This window comes from Oncorhynchus keta, chromosome 5 (genome assembly GCF_023373465.1).
Source record: "Oncorhynchus keta strain PuntledgeMale-10-30-2019 chromosome 5, Oket_V2, whole genome shotgun sequence".
Taxonomy (NCBI): domain Eukaryota; kingdom Metazoa; phylum Chordata; class Actinopteri; order Salmoniformes; family Salmonidae; genus Oncorhynchus; species Oncorhynchus keta.
In genome coordinates this window covers 2,648,961-2,662,145 of record NC_068425.1, presented here as the reverse complement: position 1 = coordinate 2,662,145, position 13,185 = coordinate 2,648,961, and the positions used below count along the sequence as shown (strand labels likewise).

At 40.2% G+C, this 13,185-nt stretch overlaps 1 protein-coding gene across 2 annotated transcripts; it reads left to right on the top strand.

Moving 5' to 3' along the window:
* The first annotated feature begins 1,550 nt into the window (after positions 1-1,550).
* On the top strand, positions 1,551-12,839 carry LOC118384289 (protein yippee-like 3). 2 transcript variants are annotated; one of them, XM_052518452.1, is made up of 6 exons: positions 1,551-1,976; positions 7,734-7,850; positions 9,085-9,203; positions 9,883-9,926; positions 10,430-10,538; positions 10,711-12,839. In XM_052518452.1, exons 3-6 carry the CDS (start codon positions 9,087-9,089, stop codon positions 10,798-10,800), a joined length of 360 nt encoding a protein of 119 aa, XP_052374412.1. In that variant the 5' UTR covers positions 1,551-1,976; positions 7,734-7,850; positions 9,085-9,086; the 3' UTR covers positions 10,801-12,839. The 2 variants fall into 2 exon arrangements, with proteins under 2 accessions (XP_052374412.1, XP_052374411.1); XM_052518451.1 differs by lacking the exon at positions 7,734-7,850 and having other exon boundaries at positions 1,563-1,976.
* The last annotated feature ends 346 nt before the right edge of the window (positions 12,840-13,185 follow it).

Sequence of the window (13,185 nt, the reverse complement as noted above, 5' to 3'; positions counted from 1 at the left end):
CCCTTATAAAAAAAAAAAGGGTATGACGCCACATTCATGTGCTAGTTGGACCTATGAAACTCGGACAACTACAACTGCTTGTTGTAATTATACACGTGCCACATTCAACGATTCAGCAAATGGAACATTTCAGAGTTTCCTAGTTCCAAATAGCTTATGAACGCAGCATATACAGTACCACCATATGAGGTATAATACCCATAAAACCTTGCAGTGAAACAAGGGAATGGTTCCAATCGGTTTCCACTATACATTTTTCACATAGGAAATTTAAAAAATACTCCGTGACGTTTTGATAACCGTGTCAATCTCTCTAGGACAAGATTATTTTTTATCAATACATTTCACATAGCCTGTCTTCTCTTGAGAGTCAGGTCTGCCTTCGACAGCCTTTCTCAATAGCAAGGCTATGCTCTCTGAGTCTGTACATAGTTAAAGATTTTCTTATTCTGGGTTTACAGGAGGCGTTTCTGGGTTTACAGGAGGCGTTTAATATGTTTACAGTGTCAGGCTCAGCTAGCAACATGGATGGAAAATACAAGCGCAATAGAAAATAGCTCACTCACCTAACGTAGTTATCGGATGTTCAATGGAAGACCTAATTTTGGTTCAGTCACAGTGGTCAGTTATTCTGCCACTGTGTTCACTCTCATTAGGGCCAAATAGCACTCTAGTTTGTGCCGTTTTTTGGTAAATTCTTTCCTATGTGTCCAGAAATGAACTTTTTATGTTCTCATTATTTGGTTGGGGTTAATTACGTTGCTATCCTGAGGCTCTGTGGGGTCTGTTTGTGTTTGTAAACAGAGCCCCAGGACCAACTTGCTTAGGGGGCTTTTCTCCAGGTTTCAAAAAAAATATTTTGAAAGGTCATCCAACTCGGAATTCCAATTCGAAAATTCGGGCATCTTTCTAGAGCCCCGACTTTCCGACATTCAGATCACTGACGTCATGATTTGAACAGTTCTTTTTTTTCGTGTTCCCAGTTGTCTTGAAAGAACCATAACTGTGGCAGAGTTCTAATAAACTGGCCCAGGTTAAACCGGTCCACTGTGGCTCGTCACGTGACTGGGTGAAGTCGGTGAGGGAGGAGCGCCTTGTTCAAATCAAACAAATCTGCGCGGCTTGGATATTTTGTCAACAAGGCAACATTATCCAGGCTTCAGAAACATGCCCGGGAATCGAATGCAGTAAACGTTCAGCGAGTGCAGAACACGCTACATTGGCGCCCGGGCGATATTAGTCGAATCTCCTCGTAGATACGAGTCTATTTGGACTCCCGAGTGGCTCAGCGGTCTAAGGCACTGCATCTCAGACGCTCGAGGCGTCACTACAGACTCTGGTTCAAAATCGGGCTGCCATGATCGGGTGTCCAGTACAATTGACCCCGCGTTAGATGGAGGGTTTTGGCCGGTAGAGGCCGTCATTGTAAATCAGAATTGGTTCATAACTGACTTGCTTAGGTAAATAAAGGCTAAAATAATTTACAATTCAACCTAATTGGCTGACCTACATTCCCCCAGTCAATCTGACGATTCTCATTGGTCGTCGGGGATTTGTTTTGCAGCTGGTGACGTGTTGGTACCGCCTCCTTAACCAGCGTTGTAAACAAACCCTGGATAATATTGGAAGTTTAACCTCGCACCACGAAAATATCCTATCCTTTAAAAAATTACTCGGAGTAGCTACAGTTCTTTTAAAATTTTAACTACAAAATACACGAAACGGTTTAATCTCAGAGAAAAACTTGCTCCTGTTGTCAAGTGTGAGAGACCGAGAGAACAGCTGCAAGACGATTTTTGTTTGTTTGGTTTGGATCCGTCCGATGGTTTCTTGCTGAAGAAGTGACAAAACAAGCTATCCCCTAGACGATTGAGCAATTTACCGATGCATCTCAGTTGACCTATCCAACGGTAGTTTTCTGGTCACATATTCGTTTAAAATTAGGTCTTCCATTGAACATCCGATAACTACGTTAGGTGAGTGAGCTATTTTCTATTGCGCTTGTATTTCCTTCCATGTTGCTAGCTGAGCCTGACATGGCGGGTTTACAGTAAACATATTAAACGCCTCCTGTAAAACCCAGAATATGGTTCAGTTGATAGCTACTAAACTAATGTCAGCATGTTAGCTAATCTCTCACGATAGCTGGCTAAAATTGATAGCTTGGTAGAGAGGAAGACTGTCGGTGAATAATTCACTGTGTGAATCGTTTTGGGGAATTCTTGGCTAGCTGGTTGCTTTGTCAGAATGTGGAGCGAGTCAGCAAGGTTAAAGTTAGCAGGCCAGCAAGGATCATAGTGATATTTTGCTTGTTGTTGTGTATGCCGTGACAGTCATACTGCCCGTTATTTTGAAATTGCTCTAGCTACAATGATGCATTTTCACATGGTCATTTAACCGTTTTAAAATGACCCAAGACTTGAGTTTTTTAAAAAGTAAAATTTTCCCCATCCATCTATAGAGCGCTACTGACTCAGACCATACATAGTCGGTTTTAGCTGGTACAATAAAGTAGGTCAATGCATGTTGTGTTCTGTCTGGTGCAATGGTCAGCGTTATCCTTGCGACGTCCTTACCCAAAACCCCTAACCCTTACTTAAAACTTTTTTTTAAATGTGAACTTCAATGGTGTAGGGACGTTCCAAGGATCGTGGATAGCACGGACCCTGCTGTATTGTACCAAGAAAGTGAGCTGCGAATTAGACAACCGATGTACAGTTGGTTTTAAATTCACACGTTCGGACATTCGCCTAAAGTAATTAAAAACTGTATGAATCAATAACTAATTCACTGTTTGTCACAAAATCATCAAACTTAGGTATGACTTATTCTATAAATGTCTAGCATACTTTTACAACCTTTGTTTTGAGGAAAAATTCCAGTTTTGATTTGATAGAGGGCATGTAGTCCATCGAGGAGGGCATGTGTTCAAAGTTCTAAAGAGTCTGTTATACCCTATTAGAAGGGGCTTGGCAGAAAATTCTGCATCTTCAGTCATATTAAATTAGATTACAGGAAAGTACTGGATGAAGGGGTCAGGCCTGACTGGATGAAGGGGTCAGGCCCAAGAGGACCAAGACAACCAAGAGGATCAACATGGACATTCCACAGTGAAGAGTGAACCGTAACGTACACTCCCGTTCAAAAGTTTGGGGTCACTTAGAAATGTCCTTGTTATTTTATAGGACAGAAAATGTGCATCACATTCATCAGAAATACAGTGCAGGACATTGTTAATGTTCTAAATATATATATATATATATATATATGCCATTTAGCTGACGCTTTTATCCAAAGCGACTTACAGTCATGTGTGCATACATTCTACGTATGGGTGGTCCCGGGAATCGAACCCACTACCCTGGCGTTACAAGCGCCATGCTCTACCAACTGAGCCACAGAAGGACTGGAAATGGCTGATTTGAATGGAATATCTACATAGGTGTACACAGGCCCATTATCAGCAACCAATCACTCCTGTGTTCCAATGGCACGTTGTGTTAGCTAATCCAGGTTTATCATTTTAAAAGACTAATTGATCATTACAACACCATTTTGCAATTATGTTTGCACAGCTGACGCCTGTTATTCTGATTTTAAAGAAGCAATACAACTGGCCTTTAGACTAGTTGGTGCATCAGCATTTGTGGGTTCGATTACAGGCTCAAAATGGCCAGAAATAGACCTTTCTTCTGAAACTCGTCAGTCTATTCTTGTTCTGAGAAATGACGGCTATTCCATGTGAGAAATTGCCAAGAGACTGAAGATCTCGTACAACGCTGTGTACTACTCCCTTCACAAAACAGTGCAAACTGGTCTAACCAGAATAGAAAGAGGAGTGGGAGGCCCTGGTGCACAACTGAGCAAGAGAACAAGTGCATTAGAGTGTCTAGTTTGAGAAACAGATGCCTCACAAGTCCTCAACTGGCAGCTTCATTAAATAGTACCCACAAAACACCATTCTCAATGTCAATAGTGAAAAGGCGACTCCGGGATGCTGGCCAAGGTAGAGTTGCAATGAAAAAGCCATATCTCAGACTGGCTAATAAAAATAAAAGATTAAGATGGGCAAAAGAACACAGACACTGGACAGAGGATGATTGGGGGGGGTATTATTAACAGACTAATTGAAGTTTGGGGTGTTCTGATTACAAAGAAGAACATTTGTGAGATGCAGAAAAAATGAATGGAGGAGTGCTTGATGCTATCTGTCAAGCATGGTGGAGGCAATGTGATGGTCTGGGGGTGCTTTGGTGGTAGTAAAGTTGGAGATTTGTACAGGGTAAATGGGATCTTCAAGAAGGAAGGCTATCACTCCATTTTGCAACGCCATGCCCTACCCTGTGGACGGCACTTAATTGGAGCCAATTTCCTCCTACAACAGGACAACGACCCAAAGCACAGCTCCAAACTATGTAAGAACTATTTAGGGAAGAAGCAGTCGGCTGGTATTCTGTCTAAAATTGAGTGGCCAGCACAGTCACTGGATCTCAACCCTATTGAGCTGTTGTGGGAGCAGCTTGACCGTATGGTACTTAAGAAGTGCCCATCAAGCCAATCCAACTTGTGGGAGGTGCTTCAGGAAGCTTGGGGTGAGATTTCTTCAGATTACCTCAACATATTGGCAAATAGAATGCCAAAGGTCTGCCAGGCTGCAAATGGAGGATTCTTTGACAAAAGCTAAGTTTGAAGGACACTAATTATTTTGATTAAAAATAATTATTTATAACCGTTTCAACGTCTTGACTATATTTCCTATTCATTTTGCAACTAGTTTCATGTATGTTTTCCAGGAAAACATGGACATTTCTAAGTGACCCCAAACTTTTGAACGGTAGTGTACATATATACTGTGTATATATACAGCTCTGGAAAAAGTGAAGAGACCACTGCAAAATGATCAGTTTCTCTGATTTTAATATTTAGTGGAATGTGTTTGGGTAAAATTAACATTTTTGTTTTATTCTATAAACTACTGACAACGTTTCTCCCATATTCCAAATGAAAATATTCTAATTTAGAGTGTTTATTTGCAGAAAATGGTCAAAATAACAAAAAACATGCAGTGTTGTCAGACCTCAAATAATACTAAGAAAATAACTTAATATTAATTTTTGAACAACACAATACAATTAAAAAAAAAACTTTTTAACAGAAAATCAATATTTGGTGGAATAACCCTGACTTTCAATCACAGCTTTCATGCGTCTTGACATGCTCTCCACCGGTCTTTCACAATGATTTTGGGTGACTTTGTGCCACTCCCCAGATTTTCACTGATCCTCCACCAAATTTCACAGTGGGTGCGAGACACTGTGGCTTGTAGGCCTCTCCAGGTCTCACACCCACTGTGAAATTTGGTACATGTTTGGTTTTTGGGCTACATGTATACATTATGATTTGCCTCTGAACTGTAAATGAACCCCTCTGCAATCTTTTTCTTCCAGTCTTCAATGCGAAGCAAGACTGTTCAATGTGTTCTTTGCATCATCCAGAGAAAAATGATGATCTGACCAATTGGGTTTGTCTTGGTGTAATACAACAGTAGGCTATGAAGAAAACTCATGTAGTTTCATCTTTCAAGACATTTAGAAGTATGAAACTTTCTTGAAACTTTTTTTATCGGGGGTTATCCTTGTATTATTGCTCTAATGTTCTATTATCATGACTCTTATGTTATTATTCTACGATGAGAGATACTAGATACATACTATGATAGCAATTCACTGTAATAGGTACACACATTGTATCTGGCACAAGTGACGATTAAACTGATTTCAAATGTTCAAATATTGCATTTATTGTAATGTTTGATATTATAACATTGATGTGGGATGCCTTTTTTTTATCGACACATACTTTTTTTCAAATATATGCCTTTATTACTATATGATTTACAGTTGAAGTCGGAAGTTTACAAACACTTAGGTTTGAGTCATTAAAACGTGTTTTTAACCACTTCACAAATTTCTTGTCAACAAACTATAGATTTGGAAAGTTGGTATTCACATCTACTTTGTGCATGACAGTAATTTTTCCAACAATTGTTTACAGAGAGATTATTTCACTTATAATTCACTGTATCACAATTCCAGTGGGTCAGAACTTTACATACACTAAGTTGCCTGTGCCTTTTAAACAGCTTGGAAAATTCCAGAAAATTATGCCATGCTTTAGAAGCTTCTAATAGGCTAATTGACATCATTTGAGTCAATTGGAGGTCTACCTGTGGATGTATTTCAAGGCCTACCTTCAAACTCAGTGCCTCTTTGCTTGACGTCATGTGAAAATCAAAAGAAATCAGCCAAGACTTCAGAAAAAAAAATTGTAAGTCTGGTTCTTCATTGGGAGCAATTTCCAAACACCTGAAGGTACCACAAAACTGTACAAACAATAGTGCGCAAGTATGAACACCATGGGACCACGCAGCCATCATACCGCTCAGGAAGGAGATGCTTTCAGTCTCCTAGAGATGAATGTACTTTGGAGCCGAAAAGTGCAAATCAATCCCAGAACAACAGCAAAGGACCTCATGATGATGCTGGAGGAAACGGGTACAAAAGTATCTATATCCACAGTAAAACAAGTCCTATATCGACATAACCTGAACGGCTGCTCAGAAAGGAAGAAGCCACAGCTCCAAAACAACCATACAAATGCCAGACTACAGTTTGCAACTGCACATGGGGACAAATATTGTACTTTTTGGAGAAATGTCCTCTGGCCTGATGAAACCAAAATAGATCTGTTTGGCCATAATGACCATTGTTATGTTTGGAGGAAAAAGGGAGAGGCTTGCAAGCCGGATAACACCATCCCAACCGTGAAGCACGGGGATGGCTGCATCATGTTGTGGGGATGCTTTGCTGCAAGAGGGACTGGTGCATTTCACAAAATAGATGGCATCATGAGGTAGAAAATGATGTGGCTATATTGAAGCAACATCTCCAGACATCAGTCAGGAAGTTAAGGCTTGGTTGCAAATGGGTCTTCCAAATGGACAATGACCCCAAGCATACTTCCAAAGTTGTGGCAAAATGGCTTAAGGACAACAAAGTCAAGGTATTGGAGTGGCCATCACAAAGCCCTGACCTCAATCCCATAGGAAATGAGTGGGCAGAAGTGAAAAAGTGTGTGTGAGCAAGGAGGCCTACAAACTTGACTCCGTTACACCAGCTCTGTCAGGAGGAATGGGCCAAAATTCACCCTATTTATTGTGGGAAGATTGTGGAAGGCTACCCAAAACATTTGACGCAAGTTAAACCATTTAAAGGCAATGCTACCAAATACTAATTGAGTGTATGTAAACTTCTCACCCACTGGGAATGTGATGAAAGAAATAAAAGCTGAAATAAATTATTCTCTATTTTTCTGACATTTCACATTCTTAAAAATGAAGTGGTGATCCTAACTGACCTAAGACAGGGAATTTTTACGATGATTAAATGTCAGGAATTGTGAAAAACTGAGTTTAAATGTATTTGACTAAGGTGTATGTAAACTTCCGACTTCAATTGTATATTGCCTGAATACTCAACAATGATTAACACCTCTGTTATGTGTGCTTCTGTCAGTTTGTGGTCAAATGCATGTCATTTTAGCAATTGAACAAAAATCCAATTACATTTTAAAATGTTCCTATTTGCAAAAGCATGTAGCGGAATTTGAGTATTCCAGAACTGTAATTTACATGTAGATAAACATAACCCTGTTTTATGTTTTGAATATTGCAGCTTTGTGTGCCAGAGATGGTACCATTCAGCTTGTCTGGGGATGACAAAGGAGGACTTCAACAAAGCCAAAATAGAAAATGATTGGAAAAGGGGCCTCTTTGCTGTTAAATTAGAGAAGTATAAAAAAAGGAATGTTGTGCCTTGTAACTACTTTAACATGTGGATCTGTTGCACTAAAATGAAAACATTGATTTGGCATACAATTTAAGATTGTACAACTTTATGGTGACATTGTCTAATTTCACATAGAACAAATTGCGCTTGACATTAACATTTCTTTAAAGTTATTGCAAATAAATGCACATTTTCACTTTTTTTCTGCAACAATCACTGAATTAATTAGTTATAGATTTCTTCATCTTTAAATGCAATATTTAAGATTTTATGTATTTCTATCAAATAAAAACTGCCATTTCTACTCAAACCAAAGGTTGTAAAAGTATACTAGAAATGTATAGAATAAATCATACCTAGTTTGATGATTCTGTCATAATCCGTGAAAACGCTATTGATTTTTACCATTTTAAATTGCTTTTGGATAATGTCTGATTAATTTTTTATTTTATTTTACCTTTATTTTACTAGGCAAGTCAGTTAAGAACAAATTCTTATTTTCAATGACAGCCTAGGAACAGTGGGTTAACTGCCTGTTCAGGGGCAGAACAACAGATTTGCACCTTGTCAGCTCGGGAATTTGAACTTGCAACCTTTCGGTTACTAGTCCAACGCTCTAACCACTAGGCTACCCTGCCGCCCCGAATGTCCAAATGTGTGAATATAAAACAAACTTTACATTGGTAATTAGACATGCATATGGCTAATATGGGCCTAGTCCTGTTTCCCACTCCTAATAAGACAGTTAGTTCATTATTGTGTGATTCATATTCCTTTTGAAAAATGTTTGTGACACTCTTGTACCATCACAAAGTGTGACCTGTCATGTGTAAATGGAGAGGAAATTAACATTTGAGTGCATACGTTTCTGCAATGCTGGCATTACTTTTTTTGCAATGTTGGACAGGACAGACAGCCAAAAGTTATTGAACTTGTTTCTTACACTTTCATTTTCTTTTTCCAGTTTTCATTTGAAAGCCATGGGAATCATATGTTACTCTTTGTTTGTGTTGTTTACCCAACTTTCACTAACCCTATTTGGCAAATACGCTTACAAAAAAATGCATTTTCTCATGGTTACTGCACGACACAAATAGTGAAGTTTAGGGTTAACTACAATCACATTTAGGGATAGACTAGCATTATGAGCCCTTGTAATGCCCAATATCCCCTCTGTCTCCTCTCCTGTTTTCCTGTTAAGCGCTAAGTCACTCTGTTTCCCTCTCTATCTCCTCAGACATGGTGAAGCTGACGAAGGCTAAGACGTTCCAAGCGTACCTAGACTCGTGCCACCGCAGGTACAGCTGTGTTCACTGCCGAGCACACCTGGCCAACCATGATGACCTCATCTCCAAGGTGAGACTACAGGGACCATTTATGGCTAGTGGGTTAAATTCCATATAGTTGAATATAGTTGGTTGCAGGGGTTGGAACCGGTTCAGGGAACACAACCCGAAAACCGGAAAATAATGGTATTTTTCAAGGAACAGAAACTGAACCGGGAGCGAAAGTGATCCATACAGTTCCAGAACAGAACCGTTATTTTAAAAGCATGGAAACCGGTTAACATTTATTTAACTTTTTTTTTTCTAGTCCCACAAAAAAACGCAACAAAGCAAGAGAGGGTCACTCAAACTTATTCCAGAGTCTGGCTGCAAGCTGAGAATCTTTGCCCCTCCCCCAGGAAAGGATGGATTTACTTTTTCAATGTCAGTTAAGGATACTATATGCCTAGTTATCACATTTCACTTTGGATTTAATTTGATTCTGGTGCCGCCCTGCACACACACAAGCGTTAGCTTGCTAGCTCAATGGGCATTCAAAGTTCCTTCATATAAGCTGCTCCTCCTAGGTATAATTAATTATGTGGACCTAATTCAGATAATGCATGTCATAACAAGATGCCTTGTGCTTCAAGTCTGCTCCTCAACCCTCTCTTTCCTTAAAACCACTGATTTTGCATTGTCTCTCTCGCTCTCTCTCTCCCTGTCTTTTTGGCACATTTGAGTTCATTCTCTTTTTTTCTGTCATCCAGTCTTTTCAGGGTAGCCAGGGTCGTGCCTACCTCTTCAACTCTGTGTGAGTATCTTTACTTGTCATCCAGTGTATGACCATATAGCCTACACAGTGTACCCATAATTAATGAACAAAATAGTATCCCTTTTAGGTCCCTAAAACACAGTCCTAACTTTAGTTACCGCTCAAGCCTCAGTACACTGTCATTATCATGCATCTGCCAGGTTCTCCTTATGCCACTTCAGTGTGTTTACGCTAGTCCTGTAAGACATACAATGCACCCTGACGCCAGTTCACTATCCTAACAGTGGATGTCAAGTTCTGTTTTTGCTGTAGTTTGCATTTAGTAGTGAGCATGTCGTTTCTCAGCTGGTGCATAGCAAACTCCCCCTGATATTAGGTTCTGGATAGAATTATCACTTTTCTTGTTAAAAAATAAATATAAAAGCTTACCTGGTGGGTCACCAGAAAATCTGATAAGCTTAGGTCAGGTCACAAAACGGACATTTGTGGCGGGGGAACCATGGCGGTAATTGACCTGCGGTTCTTGTTCCTGGTGTTTTCAGGGTGAATGTGGGCTGTGGTCCTGCCGAGGAGAGGCTGCTACTCACCGGGCTCCACGCTGTGGCAGATATCTACTGTGAGAACTGCCACACCACACTGGGCTGGAAATACGTAAGGACCAGCACACACACATACTATGCTACTACTGCTCTATGTCTACACACTGTGAAGAATGAAGAACTCAAATAATATCCGCAATCCCCATCCTCAGAAAATGTGGATGTCTTTTAAGCTTGTCTACCATGCACTCCCGCCTCTTATCCCCCTATCCCTCTTCCTACAGGAGCAGGCCTTTGAGTTGAGTCAGAAGTACAAGGAGGGGAAGTTCATCATTGAGCTGTCCCACATGATAAAGGACAACGGCTGGGACTGAGGTGAAGGGCGATGTTTTCATTGATGTTTCGTCCCTCGTCCGTTGTTCTTCCTGGCCTGAATGTGTGTCCCCTCACCCTGCGTAAGGGCCATCGGCTCTGTCACTCCGTCACTTCATACAGCTTTGCCAAGAATAGCATGTGATGTTTGTTTTTATACATATATCTATATACACACTGAGTATTCCAAACATTAGGAACACCTTCTTTAATATTGAGTTCCACCCCTCCTTTTTACCCTCAGAACAGCCTCAATTCATTGGGGCATGGACCCCTACAAGATGTTGAAAGCATTCCACAGGGATGCTGGCTCATGTTGACTCCCATGCTTCCCACAGTTGTCAAGTTGGCTAGATGTCCTTTGGGTGATCGACCATTCTTGATACACACAGGAAACTGTTGGGTGTGAAAAATCCAGCAGCTTTGCAGTTCTTGACACAAACCGGTGCGCCTGGCATCTACTACCATACCCCATTCAAAGGCACTTAAATAGTTTGTCTTGCCCATTTACCCTCTGAATGGCACGCATACACAATCCATGGGTCAATTATCTCAAATCCTTCTTCAACCTGTCTCCTCGCCTTCATCTACACAGATTGAAGTGGATTGAACAAGTGACATCAATAAGGGATCATAAATTCAGCTGGTCTGTCTATGTCATGGAAAGAGCAGGTGTTCTTAATGCTTTTGTATACTCTGTGTGTGTGTGTGTGTGTGTGTGTGTGTGTGTGTGTGTGTGTGTGTGTGTGTGTGTGTGTGTGTGTGTGTGTGTGTGTGTGTGTGTGTGTGTGTGTGTGTGTGTGTGTGTGTGTGTGTGTGTGTGTGTGTGTGTGTGTGTGTGTGTGTGATCCATGTATATATAGCTATACACACACACTCAAAGGTTTTACGAGTTTTATATCAAATCTACCCCACTATTACGGGAGCACCTTTGTCAATATCGCTATATCCCAATGTTTAGTTCTATCGTGGTAGAGAATGAGCGAGTGCAGGCTGTGTGAGTGCCAGTGAGTGTGTGAGCGCGAGCAAGAGTTTGTATACACTCGGGCATGTGTGAGTTGTGTGTTTACGAGTGTGTGTGTGTGTGTTGCAGTGCGACCACCTCCTTAGCAACCTCACTAAATCCTTCTCATATAATCCGTGCATCGGTGTGGGATCGTAGTCAACTAAAAAACTAAGTTCTCTCTCATTAAGTGCAATTCACAGGGTTGAGACAATTAGACCGTTATGCAAAAACCTAGCGTCCTCAAAGGCTGTTCCCTTTTTGTTTTTGTTTTTAGGTGAATGTGTGCAAAAAGCAAGTTACTGTGCTTTGTGTGTGTTTTAAGACTTCATACTTAATGTTTGATGGTACAAGCAGAGTTGGAGAAAAAAAAAAAGTAATTACGTTTGGTGCCGTTGTCATGTTACTGTTTTATCTCAAATGGAGTATCGAGTGCAATACAGTAGGGTGTGAGTGCGCGTGGTTAAAGTGTCAGCAATATAACATTGGTCATGTTTTTTTTTTAATCCTTTAAAATGACAATCGATGTGTATTCAGTTGTTAATGACGTTAAAGGCTGTAGCATTACACTGTTTGTAAGTGTTTCTGTGCGATTGGCCCGTGTGAGTTTGAATACTGTGTGTGTAAATGTTTGGCGTATGGGTATTTTCTCTGTATTCTGCCTGTGGGTATGCATTTTATGGTTTGTGTGTGAGTGTGTATGCAGTGGGAGTGTACAGTGTAAGATTGTATGATCTGATACAGTACTTGCTAGACAGTTAGCAAATGCTTTAGTTTGGGGGTAAAATCTATTGTTTCTGATGTGTAATTGGATATCCATTTTTACCTTATTTCCTTTTTGAGATCAAATCTTGTAAATACAGCTTAACATTGAGCAGCATGTACATAAGCATGTATTTGATAATATAAGAGAGCAATGTGTAATATCAAAAAGGATGAATATATCTATAATTATGTAGCAGATTGTGACTATGTAAGCTTTTCCATTAAAGTATTTTATTTTAACCTGAACTCTCACATTAAAGTATGTGGTAAATATATCTGCCTGTTGTTTCTGTTACAGTAGCTAGGTTTCCATCCAATTGGCCACCGATTTTCATGCGAATATTACAAAATCTGCATAAACAAAATATGCGCATTTTTCCACAAGTGGTGTTTCCACCAAATGGACCGGTTGCGGTGAAAAGCAGTGCGTGATGATGTAGTGCACATAAAAATGTACTTTTTTGCGTAAATTGTCATCAACCGAATAAAAACGAAAGTTCGATGTGTTTTCAACTCGCACTTTCAACTCTACCAATAATTTTGTCACAACTGTTTAATTAAATAGCAAATGTGCCCACTCCGGTCTTGGCACGTACGCTCTAGACAACAGCTTGCAGAT